Raw genomic sequence first — 25995 nt, forward strand, 5'->3', positions numbered from 1 at the left:
AGATTATAACTACTTTGCAAAATAACTTACATTATTACTATGAACATTATTATTACAGCTTTGTACACAAGTCAAGCAGATATTAGAGTATTTATTTTAAGAAATAAACATGTTTTTTTTTTTTTGGTATTGTAAATATTTCGGGCATGTTACAAAAGGAACAAAAAAAAAAAAATTAATAAAAGAACAATAAAATAAAATAATAATAATAATAAACAAAAACAGAGTGATTTTTCAAACATATTTACAGTTTTACATCCCAACATGTCTGAAAAGGGTTATTATATTTCTTACATTATTAGATAATATTAAATAATGTATGCAAATGACATGCAGCACCATGTATTTGTGTGTCAAAACGGAAAGAAGGAATATATTTAGTAAGAAAAGATGAAGTACATTATTTACAGGCCAAGGTCAAATGAAGTGGCCCCAATTAGCCTTGAGTTTGACACCTGTGTTGGAGGAGAAGCAGCTTCTTATTCAGCAATCTTTCGGACTTTAGAGGCCTTCATTCAACATTAAATGGTCATCACTTTGACAGTAGAACGTCTTTAAAAAGAATAATTAAACTCACCTTGGCTTCAGATGTCTTTGTTGGCCCGCTCTGGCCAGCTTTTGTACACCTTGACAGGTGAGGATCCTGAGCTGCTAACGCGGTGGCCATATTTGGTGGAAAACACCAGTTCTTTAAAATATGATCAAAGCCACTATTTTACACTTTTCCTCACTATTTTAAACTGTGGCATCAAAGAAGAAGCACTCTAACCATGACTCGCATCAAATGATATCGCAAAGGACTGTGGGTAATGCAGTCATTAGGCCGTGTTTGCCGCACCAGAAGTACAACTTTGGGACTACATTTCCCGTTAAACGTTAGCGTCCCTCTTTGTCACCATAGCGACGCACGCAGACGGCGAACATGTTTACGAAGAATACAAAAATGATTTTAAATTGAGCTCAAATACTACAGCATTGTAGTTAAGTGAGTGTTAGTGTTAAAAAAATATTAATAATAATAACAGCAATGTTTTATCCGGGGTCGCATGGTGATGACGTCAATATCAGGCGCCTGTGCTTCCCTAACTTCCTGCCTCATGGCGGTAATGTTTACGACGAATAAAAATGCAATATTTAAAATTGAGCTCAAATACTACCGTGCTGTAGTTAAGTGAGTGTTGGTGTTGTAACCGAGGGTTTATATATGTCGCCTATACTGTATAAAACTACAAAATAACAAATACGTAGGCTCCTGTTTTATATCCTTTGTTTTCAAAAACTCCGCTCCGCCACAACGTGTCACCACTTCCGCTCTTGGCGCCAGGCATTTACTGTATAACAGCTTATAAAAGGAACTTAAAATTACAAAGAGGCAAGTCCATAAAATAGGTTACAGTGTTAAAAAAATAATAACAGCAATGTTTTATCCGGGGGTCGTATGGCGATGACGTCATATAGCAGGCGCCTGTGCTCCCCCTAACTTCCTGTCTCATGGCGGTGAACGCAGGAGTTTAGAAGTTGTCAAATATTACCGGGGGCTTTGTAGCGGGTCAAGTGTGTCAATCTGGGCTCAGATAACGTGCGTCTCTCTGTGGTGAAAGGATGAAAACATTTGATGCGACTTGCTAGGCTGCTAATTCATGCGCTGCTGTAAAGCATTAGAGTTGATTGATTGATTGATTGATTGATTGATTAGCTGCATGGCTGCGAGCAGGATGAAGCTAGAGCTGTGTCAGGTGCTTCAGGAAGGAAGCCGTCTGGGTGTCCTCAGGTTTCTCGGCAGGAGCGGGCAGCACTCCATGGAGGTCCCCGGGTGTCTTCTGTACACCCACTGCGGCACTGTGCCTCACCTCACCCGGGACACACTGCACTGTGTGGACAAGCTGCCCTCCGTCACCCACGTCACGCTGTCACATCTGTAAGTAGACCTGTCACATCTGTAAGTAAACATGTCACATCTGTAAGTAGACCTGTCACATCTGTAAGTAAACATGTCACATCTGTAAGTAGACATGTCACATCTGTAAGTAAACATGTCACATCTGTAAGTAGACATGTCACATCTGTAAGTAAACATGTCACATCTGTAAGTAGACATGTCACATCTGTAAGTAGACGTGTCACATCTGTAAGTAGACGTGTCACATCTGTAAGTAGAGATGTCACATCTGTAAGTAGACATGTCACATCTGTAAGTAAACGTGTCACATCTGTAAGTAGACGTGTCACATCTGTAAGTAGACGTGTCACATCTGTAAGTAAACATGTCACATCTGTAAGTAGAGATGTCACATCTGTAAGTAGACGTGTCACATCTGTAAGTAAACGTGTCACATCTGTAAGTAGACGTGCCACATCTGTAAGTAGACGTGCCACATCTGTAAGTAGACCTGTCACATCTGTAAGTAGAGATGTCACATCTGTAAGTAAACATGTCACATCTGTAAGTAGACATGTCACATCTGTAAGTAGACATGTCACATCTGTAAGTAAACGTGTCACATCTGTAAGTAAACGTGTCACATCTGTAAGTAGACGTGTCACATCTGTAAGTAGACGTGCCACGTCTGTAAGTAGACGTGTCACATCTGTAAGTAGACCTGTCACATCTGTAAGTAGAGATGTCACATCTGTAAGTAGAGATGTCATATCTGTAAGTAGACCTGTCACATCTGTAAGTAGACCTGTCACATCTGTAAGTAGAGATGTCACATCTGTAAGTAGACCTGTCACATCTGTAAGTAGAAATGTCACATCTGTAAGTAAACATGTCACATCTGTAAGTAGAGATGTCACATCTGTAAGTAGACATGTCACATCTGTAAGTAGACATGTCACATCTGTAAGTAGACGTGTCTAAGTAGAGATGTCACATCCGTAAGTAGACGTGTCACATCTGTAAGTAGACGTGTCTAAGTAGAGATGTCACATCCATAAGTAGACGTGTCACATCTGTAAGTAGACGTGTCACATCTGTAAGTAGAGATGTCACATCTGTAAGTAGACGTGTCACATCTGTAAGTAGACGTGTCACATCTGTAAGTAGACGTGTCATGTCACATCTGTAAGTAGACGTGTCACATCTGTAAGTAGACATGTCTAAGTAGAGATGTCACATCTGTAAGTAGACGTGTCACATCTGTAAGTAGACATGTCTAAGTAGAGATGTCACATCTGTAAGTAGACGTGTCACATATGTAAGTAGGCGTGTCACATCTGTAGGTAGACGTGTCACATCTGTAAGTAGACATGTCTAAGTAGAGATGTCACATCTGTAAGTAGACGTGTCACATCTGTAAGTAGAGATGTCACATCTGTAAGTAGACGTGTCACATCTGTAAGTAGACATGTCTAAGTAGAGATGTCACATCTGTAAGTAGACATGTCTAAGTAGTAGACATGTCTAAGTAGAGATGTCACATCTGTAAGTAGACATGTCTAAGTAGAGATGTCACATCTGTAAGTAGAGATGTCACATCTGTAAGTAGACATGTCTAAGTAGACGTGTCACATCTGTAAGTAGACGTGTCACATCTGTAAGTAGACATGTCTAAGTAGAGATGTCACATCTGTAAGTAGAGATGTCACATCTGTAAGTAGACATGTCTAAGTAGACGTGTCACATCTGTAAGTAGACGTGTCACATCTGTAAGTAGACATGTCTAAGTAGACGTGTCACATCTGTAAGTAGAGATGTCACATCTGTAAGTAGACATGTCTAAGTAGACGTGTCACATCTGTAAGTAGACGTGTCACATCTGTAAGTAGACATGTCTAAGTAGAGATGTCACATCTGTAAGTAGAGATGTCACATCTGTAAGTAGACATGTCTAAGTAGACGTGTCACATCTGTAAGTAGACGTGTCACAGTTAATGAACAGGTAGGTAGTATTCCTGCTTGGCATTGCTGCCTGTCGCACCTCCTCCAGTGCCCACGGGTCAGCTGCAGGGTCATCAGCCAGGAACCACCATTCACCAACGTTTCACTCCTTTAATCCTGGAACGTCTCCTGGTGGCGGAGCAGTGACAGGGACGTCTCCCTGTCACCCCCTGCAGCTGATAGCTGTTACCCCCTGCGGCTGTTATCGGGGTTAGTTGTTCTTTCCCCAGCTCCTGTCCTTCCTCCTCAGCCAGAGCCAAAAGCTGCCTTTCTCGGCCTCCTCTGCCAGATCTTTTATGGCCTTTCTCAGCTTTCTTCCAGTCACTCCTACATCCCTCAAAAGGCGTGTGGTTGACAGCCCCACGTAGCCTCGGCAGCCAACTTCTACTGGGTAGATGGTTGTCTTCCAGCCAGCCTCCCGGCACTCAGCAGCCAGCTCCGAGTACTTGGCCTTCTTGCGCTCAAAGGCGGCCTCGATCCCCTCCTCCGATGGTACGGTCAACTCAATAAGGTGCACCACTCTTGCCTTGCTGGACCACACTACAATATCCGGGCGGAGAGATGTAGTGGTGATCTCCGTGGGGAACCGCAGCTGCCTATTGAGGTCAACCCTCATGTCCCACTCCTGGTCTGGGGAAAAGGGCCTTGCTGCTGTCTCTCTTGGCCTGATGTATCTTTGACCCCCCCCTTCCGTGACAAAGCTGGTATGGTTCTCTGCTGGTGGTGATTCTTTGCTGCCCTGTCGACACCCCTCCAGCACCTCCGCTAGTTTCCTCAGGACCTGGTCGTGGCGCCATCTATAGCGCCCCTGAGAGAGTGCGGTCTTGCAGCCCGACAAGATGTGCTGGAGGCTTGCGTTGGGAGCATTGCAGAGTGAGCAGCATTCCTCGTTCCCGAACCATTGGTGAAGGTTACGAGGACAGGGAAGCGTGTCGTAGGTTGAACGAATAAGGAAGCTGATCCTTGCCTGTGGAATCTTCCACAGGTCGGACCAGCTGATGTTCCGGTTGACCACTCCCTCCCAGGTTGTCCACCTTCCTTGTCGGCCCTGCGACACGGCCTTGATCTTATAGCGCTCTTCCTCCATCCTCGTCACCTCCGCCACCACCATCTCCTTCCTCTCCTTGCGGTTGGCCTTAGACCAGAACCGAGGCGCTTCTCCCCATCCTAGCCCTGCTCTTCCTGCCTGGACTCTGCCCATGAGCTCTTGGTGATGCAGCCTACTGACAGCTCGGTCTACCTCAGTTTGGGCTTTCCACTTTCGGCCAGTGGGAACCTTGGCATTGGCGTTCCTTACTGACTGGTCAGTGGACTCTCTTAGTTCGAGGACCAGCCTGGACTTCTCCTGCATATAGCCCAGACTGATAGACTGCAGTGGCAGCTGCAGTGCGTTCTTCCCAAAGAGGCCCGTTTCTGAAAGGCACCGTGGTAGTCCCAGCCACTTTCTGATGAATGAGTTGGCTTTTCCATCCATCTTACTCACGGCAGATGAGGGGATCTCGCTCATTTTCAGAGGCCACATCACCCTCCTGTAGAGTATGAACTGGTAGCACCAGACTTGTACTTTCCAGGGAGTTGGCTCTGGTCGATCCTTGCCAGGCCGTCCGTGAGTTGTTTCATGACAGTCCTCCCCATCTGTTTATCGGACAGCTCTGCAGTGTACTGCCTCCCCAGGCTTTTGATGGGTTGCTCAGACAGGAGGGGGATTTTCTCTCCCCCGACGACAAAGATGGTGTTGTCGTTTCTGACTCCCCTTCTGAGTGACAGGCTACGGGATTTGGAGGGTTTGATCTTCATTCTGGCCCATGATGTCAACTCATCCACCCTTTTCAGCAGTCGAGATGTACATGCTGCTGTCTGAAGGAGGCTGGTGACATCGTCCATATAGCTCCTCAATGGGGGTAACCTCTGACCAGATGGTGTTTTGATTCCTCCAACCATTTGCCTTGCTCCGATGAGGATTATCTCAAAGGCTGCCACGAACAAGATTGGAGAAATGGCACACCCCATTGCAATTCCCACTTCTAGATGCTGCCACCCGGTGGTGAAGTCCTGGAGGGCAAAGCACATCTGCAGATCGCTGAAGTAAAGCGCTACCAGGTTCTTGATGCAGGGTGGCATGTGGAAGAACTCCAAGGCGTAGTTGATCAGCTGGTGTGGGACCGATCCGTACGCGTTGGCGAGATCGAGCCAGATGACATGCAGGTCGGTCTTCTCCCGCTTGGCCTTCTGGATCTGGTCCCAGATCATCGTAGAGTGCTCTACGCATCCTGGGAAACCTGGAACTCCTGCTTTCTGGCAGTTGGTGTCGATGTAGCAATTCTCTAGCAGGTAGGTGGTCATCCTTCTGGCCAGCACTGAGAAGAAGATTTTTCCTTCTACGTTCAGCAGGGCGATGTTTCTGAATTGGCCGATATTTTTGGAGTTTTCTTCCTTCGGGATGAATACCGCTACAGCCCTTTGCCACTCCGCTGGAATGAGTTGCTTTTTCCAGGCAGTTCTCATTAGATACCAGAGCAGTTCAAGTACCTTGGGGCAGTTCTTATAGAGCTTGTAGGGAACTCCATTGGGGCCTGGTGCTGATGAGGACCTTGCCTTCTTCACGGTTTGCCTAACTTCGCTGAGCTTGGGGGGCATGATGTTAAATTCAGCTGTCGGTGGCGCAGGCCGGGGCACGTACCCTGGTGTTCCTAATGGGACGTTTCTTAGCGGATCACTGTACTGCCTTTTGACGTGCTGTTCCATTTGCTCCCTGGTGGTTTCGAGCTTCCCGGACTTTTTCTCCTCCAGCAGTTGTCTGGCGTGCTTGAAGGGATCCTTGAAGAAGCTGGCTCGCTCTTTCTGCTTCCGTTTGCTACGCTTGCGGATGCGTTCAGCTCTGCGGAGCCTGGATAGCCTTTGCCTGACCTCCTCCCACAGGACTTTCAGACCTTCTCTCTCTGGCTGGGTTGCCTTCCTCCAGTTCTTGCGGAGTTGTCGGCGTCTTCGCACAAGCTCGGCGATCTCCTTTTCCCTCCTCCCCATTTCCCTTGGGGCAGTCCTCTGCTTGGAGATAATTTCACCAAACCTGTCTTTGCAGGTCTGGTATATGATGTCCCCCAACAGGTTAAGCTTAGCTTCGGCACCTCCATGCAACCTTTCCTCCAGGATCTTGGTCAGGTCTGTATCCAAAGTACGCCATGCCTCTGCTTCATTTGCCTTTGGCCATTTGAGCTTGTTCCTTCTTGCTGGTTTCTTGGTCTCTGCTTGTGGCTCTGTTCTGTGTGAGATGGTAGAGATTGGGTCTTGGTGCTCACGTGGGGGCTCAGCCTCCACCGAGGGGCTTTCTTCCTCTGTGCCATCTGTGCTTTCAGCAACATTGGGTCCGTTAGCACTGTGGTTTTCTACCTGGCTTCTGGTCCCTCTTGTCTCACCCGCTGCCGCGGTGCAAGGTTGCTGTTGGCCTCTCTGACCACACTTTGCTTTCCCCTGGTGGATTCGCAGTCCCCTGTACGTGGTCACCTTTTCCCATCCGCAAGCACACTTTCGGAGGATCTTCTCCTCATTAACTGGAGTTCTGATGTTCTCGTTATCCGTTTCCGTTGCCATCGTCGTTACCGTGTGGTCCGTCATGTTAGGCCCATCTTTCATCCCGCCTCTCGGAGGGCCTGCGGGTTGTTTTTTCCTTGATTTCTTCGTAGTTAAGGTGGGTGTCCCTCTTGCGAGAGACCAGTGGGTTGGGTAACTAGCCGTCCACTCCCGGTGCGGTCTTTCCCTGCTGCCATCCAGTCTTTCCTGGCTGTCCTCCAGTCTTCCCTGGACTCCAACTGCCCTGTTCACAGTAGTCACTGGGGTTTCCAGAACTTCAGTTAATGAACAGGTAGGTAGTATTCCTGCTTGGCATTGCTGCCTGTCGCACCTCCTCCAGTGCCCACGGGTCAGCTGCAGGGTCATCAGCCAGGAACCACCATTCACCAACGTTTCACTCCTTTAATCCTGGAACGTCTCCTGGTGGCGGAGCAGTGACAGGGACGTCTCCCTGTCACCCCCTGCAGCTGATAGCTGTTACCCCCTGCGGCTGTTATCGGGGTTAGTTGTTCTTTCCCCAGCTCCTGTCCTTCCTCCTCAGCCAGAGCCAAAAGCTGCCTTTCTCGGCCTCCTCTGCCAGATCTTTTATGGCCTTTCTCAGCTTTCTTCCAGTCACTCCTACGTCACATCTGTAAGTAGACATGTCTAAGTAGACGTGTCACATCTGTAAGTAGAGATGTCACATCTGTAAGTAGACATGTCTAAGTAGACGTGTCACATCTGTAAGTAGACGTGTCACATCTGTAAGTAGACATGTCTAAGTAGACGTGTCACATCTGTAAGTAGAGATGTCACATCTGTAAGTAGACATGTCTAAGTAGACGTGTCACATCTGTAAGTAGAGATGTCACATCTGTAAGTAGACATGTCTAAGTAGACGTGTCACATCTGTAAGTAGACGTGTCACATCTGTAAGTAGACATGTCTAAGTAGAGATGTCACATCTGTAAGTAAACATGTCACATTTGTAGGTAGACTTGTCCCAACATCAAACATGGTGGCAGTATATAAATCATACAGATGACATATACAGTATATTCTTGTTCTCGTCAGAGCGGAACACCAGGACGTGTTGGAGGAGTTCCAGGATGGATTTAAAACATTTGCAGGTACAGTAGATATTTGTCGTCTACCAAAAAACAAGAATTGTGTAACAATGTCCATTTTTGACAATCTAAGCCCCGTAATTTGAATGCTAGACTAAGAGATGAAGTGCGGTAGTAGGGCTGGGCCGATAAAACGATATCAGTACATATCGCGACAGACACATAATCGATATCAATATAAACAACGTTGGATAAAATATTCAATATCAGGCCTCAAATTTCTACTTTTTAAGGTCAAGGCAAGTGTTGCCTTAAAGGATAGATAGATAGATAGATAGATAGATAGATAGATAGATAGATAGATAGATAGATAGATAGTACTTTATTGATTCCTTCAGGAGGGCTCATATTTTAGGGCACCAAGGCAAACACTTTCTTTCGAGGCATTTATATATATATATATATATATATATATATATATATATATATATATATATATATATATATATATATATATATATATATATATATAAAAGATGGTATTACGTTCACACACCAACACTGCTTTACTTAATCAGTAATCATGATTTCAATATTGATAACAATAATCTTAATTATTTATTATATGTATTATTATTGGCAGCCCTAGATCTCATACATGAACACTATTTTTATCTATTTAAATAAATAAATAAATAAAATTTTAAAAAAATATATATATATATGTATATATATATATATATATATTTTTTTTTTATTAATTAAAAAATATTTTTTTTATATATATATATATTTTTCGTTTGTTTTTTATTTATTTATTTCAATAGATAAAAATAGTGTTCATGTATGAGTTCTAGGGCTGCCAATAATAATATATATATAATAATATATATAATAAATAATTAAGACTATTGTTATCAATATTGAAATCATGATTACTGATTAAGCAAAGCAGTGTTGGTGTGTGAACGTAATACCATCATGTCATTTGTAATGTCTCATAAAAAGACTATAGGTAAACGTTATCCATATATTTATAGACAAATATTAGTTTTTTTCCATCCATCCATCCATTTTCCACTGCTTGTCCCTTTTGGGGTCACGAGGGGGGTGCTGGATCCTATCTCAACTGCATTCGGGCGGAAGGCGGGGTACACCCTGGACAAGTTTTTTTTAAATTCTTTAATAACCTCAACTTGTCAGCTTTTTGCCATTACATGATGCCTTTGTCTCTATTTTGACATTTTGATAGAGTTTTTATTTATTTATTTTTTTAAAGTTATGTACATTCATATGTACATGTAGATTATGTATCAGGACAGATCCATTAACAGTTTGAGCAGAAATGTCGTATAGGAATTAACTATACACAATAAAACATCAAAATGATGTGTCAAATGGTTTTTAAAGTAATACCTTTGTGAAATGAAAAAAACACAATTAATGTAAATAAACCTGGTGTTTACTTTCTGATATCCAAATAAAACACAAAGCAGTTTGGCTAATGAAGATGAAGTCTAATAAACAAGCTGCGTTCTTCTCCAACGCCTCCTAGTGGTTCAGTACAACAGTTTGGCAAACAACAAAAAAACCCGGAGTGATACATCTCACATCGAATAAACAATCTTCACAGCTTGCGTTCAATTCGATGAGATGACAAGACATTTTAGCCAGTATTGATGTTATTTGAACACTGATACAGTTTGCAGTTAAATAAAGGAGGAGTAAACATTCCAGTCAAGAAAGTAAAGACTTTATAAACAAGTTGTGACAACGTTCACGACACATCGCCTGCTGCAAAACATCAAATAGTTTTGTCCTTCGCTGTATACTTTTAGTGTGGGACAATTGTCTCCAATATTGTCCACACCTGTCTCCATCTAAACACAGCAGTGCGCTCTTAAACACACGCCGGCAAGCAAGGGGAAACAACGTTAAACCAAGCACTTGGCTCTGTTTACTCCGAGGGGAAATCTCCACAGCAAAGTCTGTGTAGTTAAATCCGCCGTGATTATCAAGCCAAACACTGCTAGTGCGCATGCGCCTGGCTTTGTGTTGCCGAAAATGAATTAATTAATGAAGTTTTTTCAGAAGGTAGTAGTAGATGGTAGTATAGTACCGTTTTCAATCACTTAGTATCGCGGTACTTTATTAGTACCGGTATACCGTACAACCCTAAACGTGATATGGATTTCAGCCCAAACGTAGGCTCTAACCTGTAAGAGCAGAAAAAGTTGCTAGATTTGTGTCGTGGCCAAATTAGAGTGCTGAATACTTGATATATTTAGCGACAAAGATGCTGACCCTGATTTCCACTGCATGTGGCTCTTTCCAGTCAATGTGACACCTCCACAAGAAAATGCTGACCAATATTATTACATACAACTACTGTAGTTGTTTGTACTACTTATACTTTTTGATGTTTTTCAAAGAATATTCATTAAAAGTAAATTTTTCTTTTTTAAAGGCATGTTACGTGTTAGAATTGTGATGTTTTGGCAGGGCCAAGCACGCATGAAATTGATTTGAATTCATTGAAATGGATGGGGCTGATTAAATAGGAGGTTTTGGAGTTATGAGTCTGGTCGTGGAACTAAGTATACTAGTAGGTTAAGGCAGTGGTTCTCAAATGGGGGTACACGTACCCTTGGGGGTACTTGAAGGTATGCCAAGGGGTACGTGAGATTTTTTTAAAATATTCTAAAAATAGCAACAATTAAAAAATCCTTTATAAATATATTTATTGAATAATACTTCAACAAAATATGAATGTAAGTTCATAATCTGAACATCAAATCAAGTAGGCTATTCCATTCATTACAATGCAATATTCAGTGTTGACAGCTAGATTTTTTGTGGACATGTTCCATAAATATTGATGTTAAAGATTTCTATTTTTTGAAGAAATGTTTAGAGTTAAATTCATCAATCCAGATGGATCTCTCTTACAATCCCCAAAGAGGGCACTTTAAGTTGATGAGTACTTCTATGTGTAGAAATCTTTATTTATAATTGAATCACTTGTTTCTTTTTCAACAAGTTTTTAGTTATTTTTATCTTTTTTTCCAAATAGTTCAAGAAAGACCACTACAAATGAGCAATATTTTGCACTGTTATACAATTTAATACATCAGAACCTGATGATATAGTGCTGTATTTTACTTCTTTATCCCTTTTTTTTAACCAAAAATGCTTTGCTCTGATTAGGGGGTACTTGAATTAAAAGAAAATTCACAGGGGGTACATCACTGAAAAAAAGTTGAGAACCACTGGGTTAAGGTACTTCTGTGCACAAAAATAATTACTAACTTCAGTTTTGTGGCAGCAAGAATGTCTGTTTTTATTTTCCCCACAAATCAAAAGAAACTATAGATAAGAAATGGTGACGTGTGAATAGGCTCCACTGTACACAATGCATTGCACTGGTAGGTTAGGGTGTAACGGTACGTGTATTTGTATAGAACCGTTTCGGTACGGGGGGTTCGGTTCGGAACGGATGTGCACCAAACGAGTTTCCACACGAACATACTTTTTAAGTAGCGAACCGCACGTTGTGTAAACAATGCACACCGAGGCACAACACACGGCATGCTAGCAATGACCGGGCTACTACAAAATGCTAACAGCCAGAGCTGGAAGACCCTCCTGCCTCGTTAAGATCTCCCGTTTGGGAACATTTCGGCTTCGTGGTGTGATACAACAATGGATAACATCGCTTCAACTAAGATAAAGACGAGCGTGGTGCAAACACCGCATTCAAGCAGCCTCTCTTCGGCGAGTCAGGCAGGGTTAAAGCAATAACAAATGCCGTTGGTGTTTTTATAGCAGCAGATTGAAGACCATATTGCATTCAAAACTAGATTTTGAGCCACTTTTATGGTGCAAGAACAATGAGCCCATACATCCTCTTACTGCCAAGTTAGCCAGGCACTACCTCGCCATACCTGCTACCTCCGTGCCCAGTGAAAGGGTATTTTCCACAGCTGGAGACATTTTAACTGCAAGCAGGTCTGCTCTTTCTGCAGACAATGTGGATAAACTGATTTTTCTGACAAAAAACATGAAAATTGAGTGAAAGTCACCAGGGTTAAAGGCTGGGGGGGGAAAGAAAAGTACATCTGAGGCTGAGTTGATTTGAAACTGTTTAATGTTGCACTTTTTGTTTGTAGAAGAAAAGTTTTGTCATTTTATTTAATCTGAGCAACAACTTGAAGCAGTTTAATGTTGCACTTTATATGTGGAAATGTTGCACTTTATATGTAGAAAGGTTTTGTTATCTGAGCCTCATCTTATTTAGTTTTTATTTTATGTATGTTGACCACATGAACCCTGGCAATGGACCCTGTGTGTATATGTATGTTATTGTTATGCTTAGCATTCATGACTGCCTGCTGTTGCACTGATCAGCCTAGTGGTGGCGCACATCCATCACACACACAGCTATTTTAAAGCAATGTTAAAAGGATAAAGCCATTGTTTACAAATTTTGGTAAATAAATAACCAGAAAATGTATATTTTGTTGTTTTCTTACTGTACCGAAAATGAACCGAACCGTGACCTCTAAACCGAGGTATGTACCGAACCGAAATTTTTGTGTACACCCTTACTGGTAGGTAATTTCTGGACTTACACTACCCCTGACACGACTGGGGAGGACAAATAGGATGACGTTAACTTTGATCCTGTGGTTTGCTGGCTGCCACTGACCAGCAGTCGTGTCCAAATGATTCCATCATTGGCAGCTGAGACTGAGAATACAATCCAATGTGTTGTACATCGTTAATATTGAAAAGATCATTAGCTTGTGTTTGCACGCAGAGGAGTGACCTCATTCAAGCCAGCTGTACAAAGTCAAAGCGTCTCCTCAGGCGACTCGAGTAGAAATGAGAAATAGAAATGTGTGACACGTGGTAAAAGTGATTGTTGAAGTGCCGTCACATCAATTTGATCATCATTCGCATATACAAAGCACCTTTTGTTTCTCTCTCTGGTTTGTTTCTCTCTTGACGTCCGGTTTGTGTCCTGCAGGTCTTGGTGACACCGTGTTGTACTGTTCGCTGCATGACCCCGCCACCTCTTGCCCCGCGGGTTACACCACCAACAAGGTGACGCCATTTGTCCTGCATTATTCACTCTTTCTACCACTTCTTGCCTGCACTTGTAACATTATAACAAAATGCATATATATATATATATATCATTTGTCAACGTAAACGCATGTGACTAATAAAAACAAATATCGCGTTATCATGCATGAGTGAAGGTTCAACATATCCGGGTTAAGGCTTAACCTGGAAGCTGCGCACATTGTTACACGGTCTGAGATCGCGATGATGCTTCGATAAAACTGAGGTAACTTGTTGTTATTGCAGCAACAAACTTTCTTATCAATGGCGCACATGCTTTTTATCTTTTTCTATTTGCTATTTGGGCTTATTGGACCCTAATTACAATAAAAACTAAGAATCATCTTTTGATATGATGTACTTCAGGGGTCACCAACCTTTTTGAAACCAAGAGCTACTTCTTGGGTACTGATTAATGCGAAGGGCTACCAGTTTGATACACACTTAAATAAATTGCCAGAAGTAGCCAATTTGCTCAATTTACCTTTAACTCTATGTTATTATTAATAATTAATGATATTTATCTTTGTGGAAACACTGATCATCTTAATGATTTCTCACAATAAATATATATAGAAACAGATAAATATCAATATGCAACACTTTATTTTTATATTTTTTCTAAGTGCACATTTTTCCAATTGAACATTTTCAAATGATCACTTCTAAGACAGTCTTGTGAAATCACAATATCCCATTTTAACCAGCTAGCCACTAACAATTTTTAACAAATCATGAATTACTTTGCACCATGTTTGTACAAATAATAACTCATGTAAAATACAAAAGTCAACTCTCAAATTTTTAAATAAATCATGTCCCACTTTGAACTGGACACCAAATCTGTTATCTGTTTCTTTGTCAGTTAATGAAGACCAAGTCTTTAAAATATTTTCTTGGATTTCCAAATTCTATTTGAGTTTTGTCTCTCTTAGAATTAAAAATGTCGAGCAAAGCGAGACCAGCTTGCTAGTAAATAAATAAAATTTAAAAAATAGAGGCAGCTCACTGGTAAGTGCTGCTATTTGAGCTATTTTTAGAACAGGCCAGCGGGCTACTCATCTGGTCCTTACGGGCTACCTGGTGCCCGTGGGCACCGCGTTGGTGACCCCTGATGTACTTAGTCCATAAGTAAAAAACGTGTACTTCATGTTTAGTGACATGCTAATTTTTATTTTTACACTTTTTTTTCCCCAAATTCCATTGTATGTTATACTCATCTGACACCACCAGATGGCAGTATAAGTGTCCACATAAGCGGCCATGAGACCCCAATTCAGTAGTGTACACAATTTTGGAAATAAGAGCTAAAAGGTGCTGTCCACGCGTGTGGCCAACTAAGCCATTAGAGGTTTAATATTGCACTTTTATCTTTTCTTGTGCATTTTTTGGCATCCTAAAAAGTGGCGTCATGTGTGTGCGACGTAGACTGTGTCGGTGTGGGGCAGCGGCGGGCGCATGGAGCTGACGGTGGCAAAGTTCATGGCCCTGCAGAAGCACGTGCAGCCCGACTGGTACCTGAGCATGGCGGACGGAGAGACCTGGCAGCGCGACACGTCCCGCAAGAGGGTGCGCAAGGCGGTGGACCGGACCCTCGCCCACCTGGACCAGTGTCTGCTGGTGCAGCAGGCATCACAGGTGCAGCACATTGATTGGTCGTCACATCAGGACCTTCAGGGTCCAGTCTGATGATTTGAGGAACGTGTAATCAATACTGTGCTGTCATCCGTATGACCAATTGTTGTTGGTGGTTGTCATGGCAACGGTCTATTTCCTCTAATGATGACGAGCAGTTGTCTTTTTTTAACGCATTTGACGCTTTGGTTCCTATCCTGGCCAGGAGCTGCAGGGAGCGCAGGTGTGGGGGGCGGTGCAGGGCGGAGACATCCTGGAGGAGAGACTCCGCTCCGCCAGGGAGACCGCCAAGAGGCCCGTTGCTGGCTTCTGCCTGGACGGCCTCCAGACGGGCTGCGTGGACCAGGCGCTGAGGAGCCAGCTCATCGCGGCGGTGGTTAAAGAGCTGCCCGACGACAAGCCCAGGTGTGCCCGTTCCTTCGCCTCTGATAAATGATAGTAATTACAAAACCCAAAACCAGGGAAGTGTGCACGTTGTGTAAATGGTAAATAAAAAGAGAATACAATGATGATGAATATTATATGTCAGTAAACATTTAGACAAGGGTTTAAGTTGTTTTTTTTAAAATTATTTTTTAGGAAAGTTGGGACCAGTAGTGTCAAAATGTTTGATGTTTTTTATGCTAAATTAAAAAACATCAAACCGCTTTATTAGGTGTGTCTAAGAGGAGCATTGACATTGTATTTGTAAATATGGAACATCTCCTGGGAAAATAGGTCAAAATATGACATTTGTCTACATCCCAATAACTCATCTACTCCATAGTATAACTCTTTATGGATTTAATACATTGTAAGGTTTCCTCCTGAAATATTGTCAACGTTTCAATAAATAACTATTGTGGGCTCCTTCACATAGTCCTTCATACCGACAGCCATCAGACTGTATAATGCATATGTTCCTTTTGACTGTACATGTACTGTAAATGTATAATGTATTTATATTATTGACATGTGAATAATGCTGTATAATAGACTATGTACTGTATCTTATTCACATGTGAATAATGCCTTATAATAGACTGTATTTATATTATTCACATGTGAATAATGCTGTATAATAGACTGTATTTATGTTATTCACATGTGAATAATGCTGTATAATAGACAGTATTTATATTATTCACATGTGAATAATGCTATATAATAGACTGTATTTATATTATTCACATGTGAATAATGCTGTATAATAGACTGTATTTATGTTATTCACAAGTGAATAATGCTGTATAATGCACTGTATTTATATTATTCACATGTGAATAATACTGTATAATAGACTGTATTTATGTTATTTACATGTGAATAATGCTGTATAATAGACTGTATTTATATTATTCACATGTGAATAATGCTGTATAATAGACTGTATTCATGTTATCCACATGTGAATAATGCTGTATAATAGACTGTATTTATATTATTCACATGTAAATAATGCTGTATAATAGACAGTATTTATATTATTCACATGTAAATAATGCTGTATAATAGACTGTATTTATATTATTCACATGTGAATAATGCTGTATAATAGACTGTATTTATGTTATTTACATGTGAATAATGCTGTATAATAGACTGTATTTATATTATTCACATGTGAATAATGCTGTATAATAGACTGTATTTAGGTTATTCACATGTGAATAATGCTGTATAATAGACAGTATTTATATTATTCACATGTGAATAATGCTGTATAATAGACTGTATTTATATTATTCACATGTGAATAATGCTGTATAATAGACAGTATTTATATTATTCACATGTGAATAATGCTGTATAATAGATTATATTATTCACATGTGAATAATGCTGTATAATAGACTGTATTTATCTTATTCACATGTGAATAATGCTGTATAATAGACTGTATTTATATTATTCACATGTGAATAATGCTGTATAATAGACTGTATTTATATTATTCACATGTGAATAATTCTGTATAATAGACTGTATTTATATTATTCACATGTGAATAATGCTATGTAATAGACTGTATTTGTTATTCACATGTGAATAATGCTGTATAATAGACTGTATTTATATTATTCATATGTGAATAATGCTGTATAATAAACTATTTATGTTATTCACATGTGAATAATGCTGTATAATAAACTGTTATTCACATGTGAATAATGCTGTATAATTGACTATTTATGTTATTCACATGTGAATAATGCTGTATAATAGACTGTATTTATATTATTCACATGTGAATAATGCTGTATAATAGACTATTTATATTATTCACATGTGAATAATGCTGTATAATAGACTGTATTTATGTTATTCACATGTGAATAATGCTGTATAATAGACTGTATTTGTTATTCACATGTGAATAATGCTGTATAATAGACTGTATTTGTTATTCACATGTGAATAATGCTGTATAATACACTGTATTTATATTATTCACATGTAAAAAATACCTAAGTGTTTATTGTCTATTGTGAGCGAACTGTGGTGCTGAATTTTCCCCAGGGATCGATAAAGTACTTTCTATTCTATTCTATTCTATTCTATAGATTATAGTTGAGACATTTTTCTAGATGGCCGACATAATTTCTTCCTGGATTAAACACATTAGCACTGCATAGAACATTAAGTTTCCTAAAAAATAATGTTAGAATCCTCGTCCAGATGTTTACTGACCTATGCTAATTCATGTTTAAATAACTTGAACTGCAAAGCAATATCGCTCATCAGCCTCCTTGACCACTGATAATCTGTATCGGCCCTTAAAAAACCATATCAGGGGATCTGTGGTGAAGGAGCATGTGTTGCCCTTTGAGGGAAGAGCTGCTATTTGGAGATAAGGAGCCAAGCTGAACCTGCTTGACAGAGCGGCCTGCACCGCGTGGAATGTGAAATGAGCCTTCACCTCGGCGCCTTCCAGCGCGGAGAGAGCCGACCTTTATCTGACCGTCGTTAGCACGTTGCACCTGATTTATTCCCACTTCCTGTTCTCCTCCCAGGATGTTGCAAGGTGTCGGGCGGCCCGACGAGGTGCTGGCGTGCGCTCAGGCCGGCGTGGACCTCTTTGAGGGCTTCTTCCCCTTCCAGGTGACCGAGCGAGGCTGTGCTCTGTGCTTCGACTTCAAGATCGCCACCGACCCGGAGAGTGCAGGTAGAGCGCCACCTGCAGACGTCATTGATCATGTTTGGATGACTTGTAAGAACTTGTTAGCTATTGCATTCCAAACCAAAGAACACCAACAATACTCCATTCACCTGAATATTAACAAGTATTAGCAATGTTGTTATTATAAGTGCTAACACAGAGGAACTACTTTTAGAGCGCTAACTAGCTTATGCTGCTATATTGACATATTGAGCTGCTGCATCGCCTCGGAGTTGGTGAAAGTTAATTATAGATGATAAATCATGTCTCTCACCTGGAGAGTAGAAGGTTGTGGACATAAACCGACACGTTAGTCAACTTTGACATCCAACTTAGACTCGGAGATGGCCAGAAAGACACCAAAAAACGTTTTCTTTTTTTTTTTAAACCCTTTGTGAGGATTATGATGAATTATTGATGTAAAGGGGAAGATATAAACATGCCATCAGTCTTCATCCCAGTGAGAGCAGACATTATACAGTAAGTGATTGTTTTATTATGTTCTTGTTTAGCACTTAGCAATACTGCTACATAGGATTGCAAAGGAGTGGAAAGTTTCCGGTAAATTTCCAGAAACTTTCCGGAAATTTACCACGGGAAGTTAAGCTCGGGAAGTTTGGAAATATTGACCATTTTTTGATTATTCAAAGTTGGACACCGTCCATGGGGATTAATGGGAATATAGGATAGGACTTTATTGTCATTGCACAAGTACAAGGAAACTATGTTTTCAGCACAAACCCGTTCAAAATTAGACAAACAAACAGTGTACAGGGTTACAGAACAGGAACGCTAATGGGTCGCCAAAGGCGCCCCGTAAAAGATGAGAAAAAGGTAAAACGCTGGGAAAGAAGATGAGTAAAAAAATACAATCTAGACTGGGCTCCTAAAGGGGCCTAGTCTGGAGGGGGAAAAAACCTCCATGCCATGCACACATAAACATGTTAAATATAATCACGACAACTCGCAACAGAGGGGCGGGGAGTTGGGGGCCTGGAGGTCGACTGCTGCTATGAAGCGCTGCCAGCCGTCCATCACCCCGAGGGGAATCAAGCGGTGGTGGGGGAGGGTGTGTGTGTGTGTGTGTGTGTGTGTGTGTATATGCCCATTGTCTTGGGTGTGTTGATGTAGTGTCCATAGGCCTGGAGCCGTTCTGTATGCAAGCAAAAGTTCGACTCCAGGTGTCGTTGAAGAGGGAGGGAGGTCAAAAGCGTCCATCATTGAGGTGTCCTCGGGAATGTTTTCAGAACAGCCTGTTCCTGTTTTTTACAGCGTCAAGGCCATTCGGGGGAGTCACATCGTAGATTAGGATGTTGGTTTTCCGCGAGCAGACATTACAATGGCTTGTCTGTTCTATTCGTCCATGCTGGCCCTCATATTCAATTCAATATATGGGAATTAATGGGAATATATGGGAATGATTGGGGAATTACAATAATGATACATTATTGGGCACTTGTTTATATGCTGCTGCATCTTTGTGGCATTTTTGACATAGCTCTTTGCACAGTATTTGCAAATGTACACAGCCTTCATGCCTACATTGGTTGGGGTGAAATGTCTCCACACATCATACGTATGTATGATGTCTGTATGACTGTCTACAGTCATACAGTAACAAGCAATTACACCTCTTTGTACCATAGATCAAATATATTTACCCCAGTAATATCATCAACACTTACCTGACTGGATGAAGTCCTTGGGCTCAAATACTAGTGTGGCCTCAATAGCCCTGCTGTAGTGTGTAGCATGCTGGGAATGATCTGTGCATGTGATGGAGGAATGCACAGTGCAGGGTTGACATTCTACTGAATATGCATTAAATCAGGTTGTTTTAGCTAATAATCATGCTGCAAGATCTAGCATGTTGCATTCAATGTTTATTCCCATTAATTTCCCGTTAATTCCCATGGAAAGTTTCCAACTTTGAATATTCCCGGAATTTTGCAGCCCTATGTGTAACCACCATAATGGGTTTAGGACAGCACTAAAATGTCAAAACTTGTGAACTAAGGAGGCAGTGAACATAGTCGTGTGTAAATGTGTCATTTGGAACGTCGCTTATCCTCATCGGTCAGTGTAGGTTTTAGTCATTATTTTTCCATCATAATGAATGGGAAATGAAAAAAGAACAAAGACATTGGTTTATTAGAATTTTATTTTGAAAAAAAAACAAAAAACTTCAAAATCAGCTTTTGCCTTGAAAATCAGGTTTTACTTTGAAAATTTACTTTTACCTTGAAAATCAGATTTTACCTTGAAAATTAGTTTTTACCTTGAAAATTTACTTTTACCTTGAAAATCAGCTTTTGCCTTGAAAATCAGCTTTTACCCTGAAAATCTGTTTTTGCCTTGAAAATCAGCTTCTGCCTTGAAAATAAATGTTTGCCTTGAAAATTAACTTTTACCTTGAAAATCAGCTTTTACCTTGAAAATGAACTTTTACCTTAAATCAGTTTTTTCCTTGAAAATCAGCTTTTACCTTGAAAATCAGCTTTTACCTTGAAAATTAACTTTGACCTTAAATCAGTTTTTGCCTTGAAAATCAGCTTTTATCTTGAAAATCAGCTTTTGCCTTGAAAATCAGCTTTTACCTTGAAAATCAGCTTTTGCCTTGAAAATTAACTTTTACTTTGAAAATCAGGTTTTACCTTGAAAATTAACTTTTATCTTAAGTCAGTTTTGCCTTGAAAATCAGCTTTTACCTTGAAAATCAGCTTTTATCTTGAAAATCAGCCATTGTCTTGAAAATCAGTTTTTGCCTTGAAAATTTACTTTTACCTTGAAAATCAGCTTTTGCCTTGAAAATTAACTTTTATCTTGAAAATCAGCTTTTGCCTTGAAAATCAGCTTTTATCTTGAAAATGAACTTTTACCTTAAATCAGTTTTTGCCTTGAAAATCAGCTTTTACCTTGAAAATCAGCTTTTACCTTGAAAATTAACTTTGACCTTAAATCAGTTTTTGCCTTGAAAATCAGCTTTTACCTGGAAAATCAGCTTTTATCTTGAAAATCAGCCATTGCCTTGAAAATCAGCTTTTGCCTTGAAAATCAGCGTTTGCTTTGAAAATCAGCTTTTGCCTTGAAAATCAGCTTTTACCTTGAAAATCAGCTTTTACCTTGAAAATCAGCTTTTGCCTTGAAAATCAGCTTTTTCCTTGAAAATCAGCTTTTACCTTGAAAATTAACTTTTATCTTAAGTCAGTTTTGCCTGAAAATCAGCTTTTACCTTGAAAATCAGCCATTGCCTTGAAAATCAGTTTTTGCCTTGAAAATCAGCTTTTACCCTGAAAATCTGTTTTTTGCCTTGGAAATCAGCTTCTGCCTTGAAAATAAATGTTTGCCTTGAAAATTAACTTTTACCTTGAAAATCAGCTTTTACCTTGAAAATGAACTTTTACCTTAAATCAGTTTTTGCCTTGAAAATCAGCTTTTACCTTGAAAATCAGCTTTTACCTTGAAAATTAACTTTGACCTTGAATCATTTTTTGCCTTGAAAATCAGCTTTTACCTGGAAAATCAGCTTTTATCTTGAAAATCAGCCATTGCTTTGAAAATCAGTTTTTGCCTTGAAAATCAGCTTTTGCCTTGAAAATCAGCTTTTGCCTTGAAAATCAGCTTTTACCTTGAAAATCAGCTTTTGCCTTGAAAATTTACTTTTACTTTGAAAATCAGGTTTTACCTTGAAAATTAACTTTTATATTAAGTCAGTTTTGCCTTGAAAATCAACTTTTACCTTGAAAATCAGCTTTTATCTTGAAAATCAGCCATTGCCTTGAAAATCAGTTTTTGCCTTGAAAATTTACTTTTACCTTGAAAATCAGCTTTTGCCTTGAAAATTTACTTTTATCTTGAAAATCCGCTTTTGCCTTGAAAATCAGCGTTTATCTTGAAAATCAGTTTTTGCCTTGAAAATTAACTTTTACTTTGAAAATCAGGGTTTACCTTGAAAATTAACTTTTACCTTAAATCAGTTTTTGCCTTCAAAATCAGCTTTTACCCTGAAAATCTGTTTTTGCCTTGAAAATCAGCTTCTGCCTTGAAAATAAATGTTTGCCTTGAAAATTAACTTTTACCTTGAAAATCAGCTTTTACCTTGAAAATGAACTTTTACCTTAAATCAGTTTTTGCCTTGAAAATCAGCTTTTACCTTGAAAATCAGCTTTTACCTTGAAAATTAACTTTGACCTTAAATCATTTTTTGCCTTGAAAATCAGCTTTTACCTGGAAAATCAGCTTTTATCTTGAAAATCAGCCATTGCTTTGAAAATCAGTTTTTGCCTTGAAAATCAGCTTTGCCTTGAAAATCAGCTTTTGCCTTAAAAATTAACTTTTACTTTGAAAATCAGCTTTTGCCTTGAAAAATCAGCTTTTGCCTTGAAAATCAGGTTTTACCTTAAAAATTAACTTTTACTTTGAAAATCAGGTTTTACCTTGAAAATTAACTTTTTATATTAAGTCAGTTCTGCCTTGAAAATCAACTTTTACCTTGAAAATCAGCTTTTATCTTGAAAATCAGCCATTGCCTTGAAAATCAGCTTTTACTTTGAAAATCAGGTTTTACCTTGAAAATTAACTTTTATCTTAAGTCAGTTTTGCCTTGAAAATCAGCTTTTACCTTGAAAATCAGCTTTTACCTTGAAAATCAGCTTTTATCTTGAAAATCAGCCATTGCCTTGAAAATCAGTTTTTGCCTTGAAAATGTACTTTTACCTTGAAAATCAGCTTTTGCCTTGAAAATTAACTTTTATCTTGAAAATCAGCTTTTGCCTTGAAAATCAGCTTTTATCTTGAAAATCAGTTTTTGCCTTGAAAATTAAACTTTTACTTTGAAAATCAGGTTTTACCTTGAAAATTAACTTTTACCTTAAATCAGTTTTTTGCCTTGAAAATCAGCTTTTACCTTGAAAATCAGCTTTTATCTTGAAAATTAACTTTTACCTTGAAAATCAACTTTTGCCTTGAAAATTAACCTTTACCTTGAAAATCAGTTTTTACCTTGAAAATCAGTTTCCAACTTTGAATATTCCCGGAATTTTGCAACCCTGCTGCTACATGATGCTTAGTGTTTGACTAAAGCTGACAGCTTCTAAAACTTGTAGATCATCCTCCTTACATTCAGGATCAAACAGAAGTTTCTGGGTCATCATTTGTCCCAAAGTAGTCTTTGTTGTCTCTCATCAAGTCTGCCATGATTAGCAGTCTTGTTGTTGTTGTTGTTGAAGGGAACTAGAGAACGTTTTGTGAACTGAATACGCCGACGTATGCTTAAAATGATCCAAATATGATCATTTGAATAACCTCCAACCTTGTTTTTAGAGCGCTTTCCATGCTGAATAGAGCGACTTCGACTAGCTCCATCGTTAGCTGACTTTTGCTAATGTTTATTTACGATTTAGAATGCGGTTCCTTTAAGCATCACACATGTACCCCATGACCACATATTTATACTTTATTTACTCTACGAATTCCGATGCATTCCTCACATAACCTCGTTTCTCTAGCGCAGTGTTTTTTCAACCTTTTTTGAGCCGAGGCACATTTTTTGCGTTGAAAAAATGCAGAGGCACACCACCAGCAGAAATCATTAAAATAAAAAAAAAACTCAGTTGACAGTAAAAAGTCGTTGGGTATGACTTTAAAGCATAACCAAGCATGCATCACTATAGCTCTTGTCTCAAAGTAGGTGTACTGTCACCACCTGTCACATCACACCCTGACTTATATTGACTTTTTTTGCTGTTTTCCTGTGTGTAGTGTTTTACTTCTTGTCTTGCGCTCCTATTTTGGTGGCTTTTTTCTTTTTTTGGGGGTATTTTCCTGTAGCAGTTTCATGTCTTCCTTTTGAGCGATATTTCCCGCATCTACTTTGTTTTAGCAATCAAGAATATTCCAGTTGTTTCTATCCTTCTTTGTGGGGACATTGTTAACTGTCATGTCATGTCGGGATGTACATTGTGGACGCCATCTTTGCTCCACAGTAAGTCTTTGCTGTCGTCCAGCATTCTGTTTTTTGTTGACTTTGTAGCCAGTTCAGTTTTAGTTTTGTTCTGCATAGCCTTCCCTAAGCTTCAATGCCTTTTCTTAGGGGGCACTCACCTTTTGTTTGTTTGGTTTAAGCATTAGACACTTTTTTACCTGCACCCTGCCTCCCGCTGTTTCCCACATCTACAAAGCAATTAGCTACCTGCTGCCACCTACTGATATGGAAGAGTATTACACGGTTACTCTGCCGAGCTCTAGACAGCACCGACACTCAACAACACGTCATTTGCAGACTATAATTACTGGTTTGCAAAACACATTTTTAACCCAAATAGGTGAAATTAGCTCATCTCCCACGGCACACTAGTTGAAAAACACGGCTCTAGCGAACCTCTCTCTTAAAAGACAGCAACTTCCTTATTCCCTTTCCATGACAAAATAAAAGCATTGGCTTGCTTTCCTCATTGAAAGCAAGCAAGCAAGACCAGCTTCAGATGATACAGCGTCGTCCCGCACTTCCTCAGCAGCCACCACTCCCATCCATTCACCTTTTCTTCTGTGGCCTGGATGGGATGATGATGATGATGGAGAGCGGTGTGAGCATTAATGACGTGTGTTTGGCTAGTGCTGGAGGAGCAAATGGCAGAGGAAGTCCAGCAGAATGGAGACCACAACGCGAGCGAAGACCAACACAGATGACGTCCTTTGAGATGGATCTCAAAGACAAAAGGTTGGTTCTTCATTCCAAAGTGTGGCCTGCAGGCAGAACTCTGTAGCTCCTGGTTTGCGTGTAAGACCTGGTCCTGTGCACCTGTGTCCAGGTACAGAGCAGACTTCGGGCCCCTGGTGGAGGGGTGCGGCTGCTACTGCTGCCGGAACCACCAGAGGGCGTAACCTGCACCACCTGCTGGTGACCAACGAGCTGCTGGCTCCCGTCTTGCTGGCCATCCACAACACCACCCACTACCTGGGCTTCTTCAGAGCCCTCAGAGGAGCTTTGGCCCGCCAGGAAGTGGACCTCCTGAGAAGACGTGTGCTGGCGCCGACACACGCAAAAAGGACAAAGTGCAACCATCACGTAGACCAGATGGACGGGGCCCCGAGGAGAGCTTTGGTCAGGATCAGAAGTGTTTGCTTCTGGTCACAAGATGCTTGGTCTTCACGCCGCCCTCTGACTAAAGACTCTGATCTTGTTGTGTTGTGCAGGTCACGCCAGGACAGCCTGCCAGTCATCCCTCATTTTGCATAACCCTAGAACAGTCAGGACGTGGACTATGGACGTGGACTATGGACTCTGGATGTAAGTGCAGCTTAGCACATGACCAAATGACACTACATTGCAACTAAGTCAGGGATGTCCAAGTCATTTTAGCTGAGGGGGCCGCATGGAGGGACACGCGGGCCGGACTATTCAAATCATGGCATTAAAACTAAAAATAAAGACAACTTCAGATTGTTTTTTTTTGTCTTTGGCCAGAAATAGAACAAACTTTCTGAAAATATTACAATAAAAATATTTTTTTAAATACCGGCAGATCACTAAGTCAAAGTAGTATCAACCAAATACTCTCATAATGCAGCGATACTGCTATCAACCAAATACATCATGCAGC

At 40.4% G+C, this 25995-nt stretch overlaps 2 protein-coding genes across 5 annotated transcripts in view; one reads left to right on the top strand and one right to left on the bottom strand.

Annotated features, from left to right (window-relative positions):
• The window catches only part of ccdc191 (coiled-coil domain containing 191), a 52204-nt gene extending 50801 nt beyond the window's left edge, over positions 1–1403 (bottom strand). Inside the window, exon 1 of one of the 3 annotated variants that reach the window (XM_062028556.1) lies at positions 578–1403. In XM_062028556.1, coding sequence (XP_061884540.1) covers positions 578–667 — 90 coding nt within the window. In that variant the 5' untranslated portion in view covers positions 668–1403. The remainder of the gene's footprint in view (positions 1–577) is intronic. The other 2 variants (XM_062028554.1, XM_062028555.1) reach the window with 2 other exon arrangements.
• On the top strand, positions 505–25419 carry qtrt2 (queuine tRNA-ribosyltransferase accessory subunit 2). Of its 2 annotated transcripts, XM_062028559.1 has the most exons (9): positions 505–634; positions 1697–1918; positions 8501–8556; positions 13523–13599; positions 15049–15258; positions 15461–15660; positions 18249–18400; positions 25008–25112; positions 25204–25419. In XM_062028559.1, exons 2-8 carry the CDS (start codon positions 1701–1703, stop codon positions 25079–25081), a joined length of 987 nt encoding a protein of 328 aa, XP_061884543.1. In that variant the 5' UTR covers positions 505–634; positions 1697–1700; the 3' UTR covers positions 25082–25112; positions 25204–25419. The 2 variants fall into 2 exon arrangements, with proteins under 2 accessions (XP_061884543.1, XP_061884542.1); XM_062028558.1 differs by lacking the exon at positions 505–634 and having other exon boundaries at positions 1089–1918.
• The last annotated feature ends 576 nt before the right edge of the window (positions 25420–25995 follow it).

This window comes from Entelurus aequoreus, linkage group LG19, assembly GCF_033978785.1.
Source record: "Entelurus aequoreus isolate RoL-2023_Sb linkage group LG19, RoL_Eaeq_v1.1, whole genome shotgun sequence".
Taxonomy (NCBI): Eukaryota; Metazoa; Chordata; class Actinopteri; order Syngnathiformes; family Syngnathidae; genus Entelurus; species Entelurus aequoreus.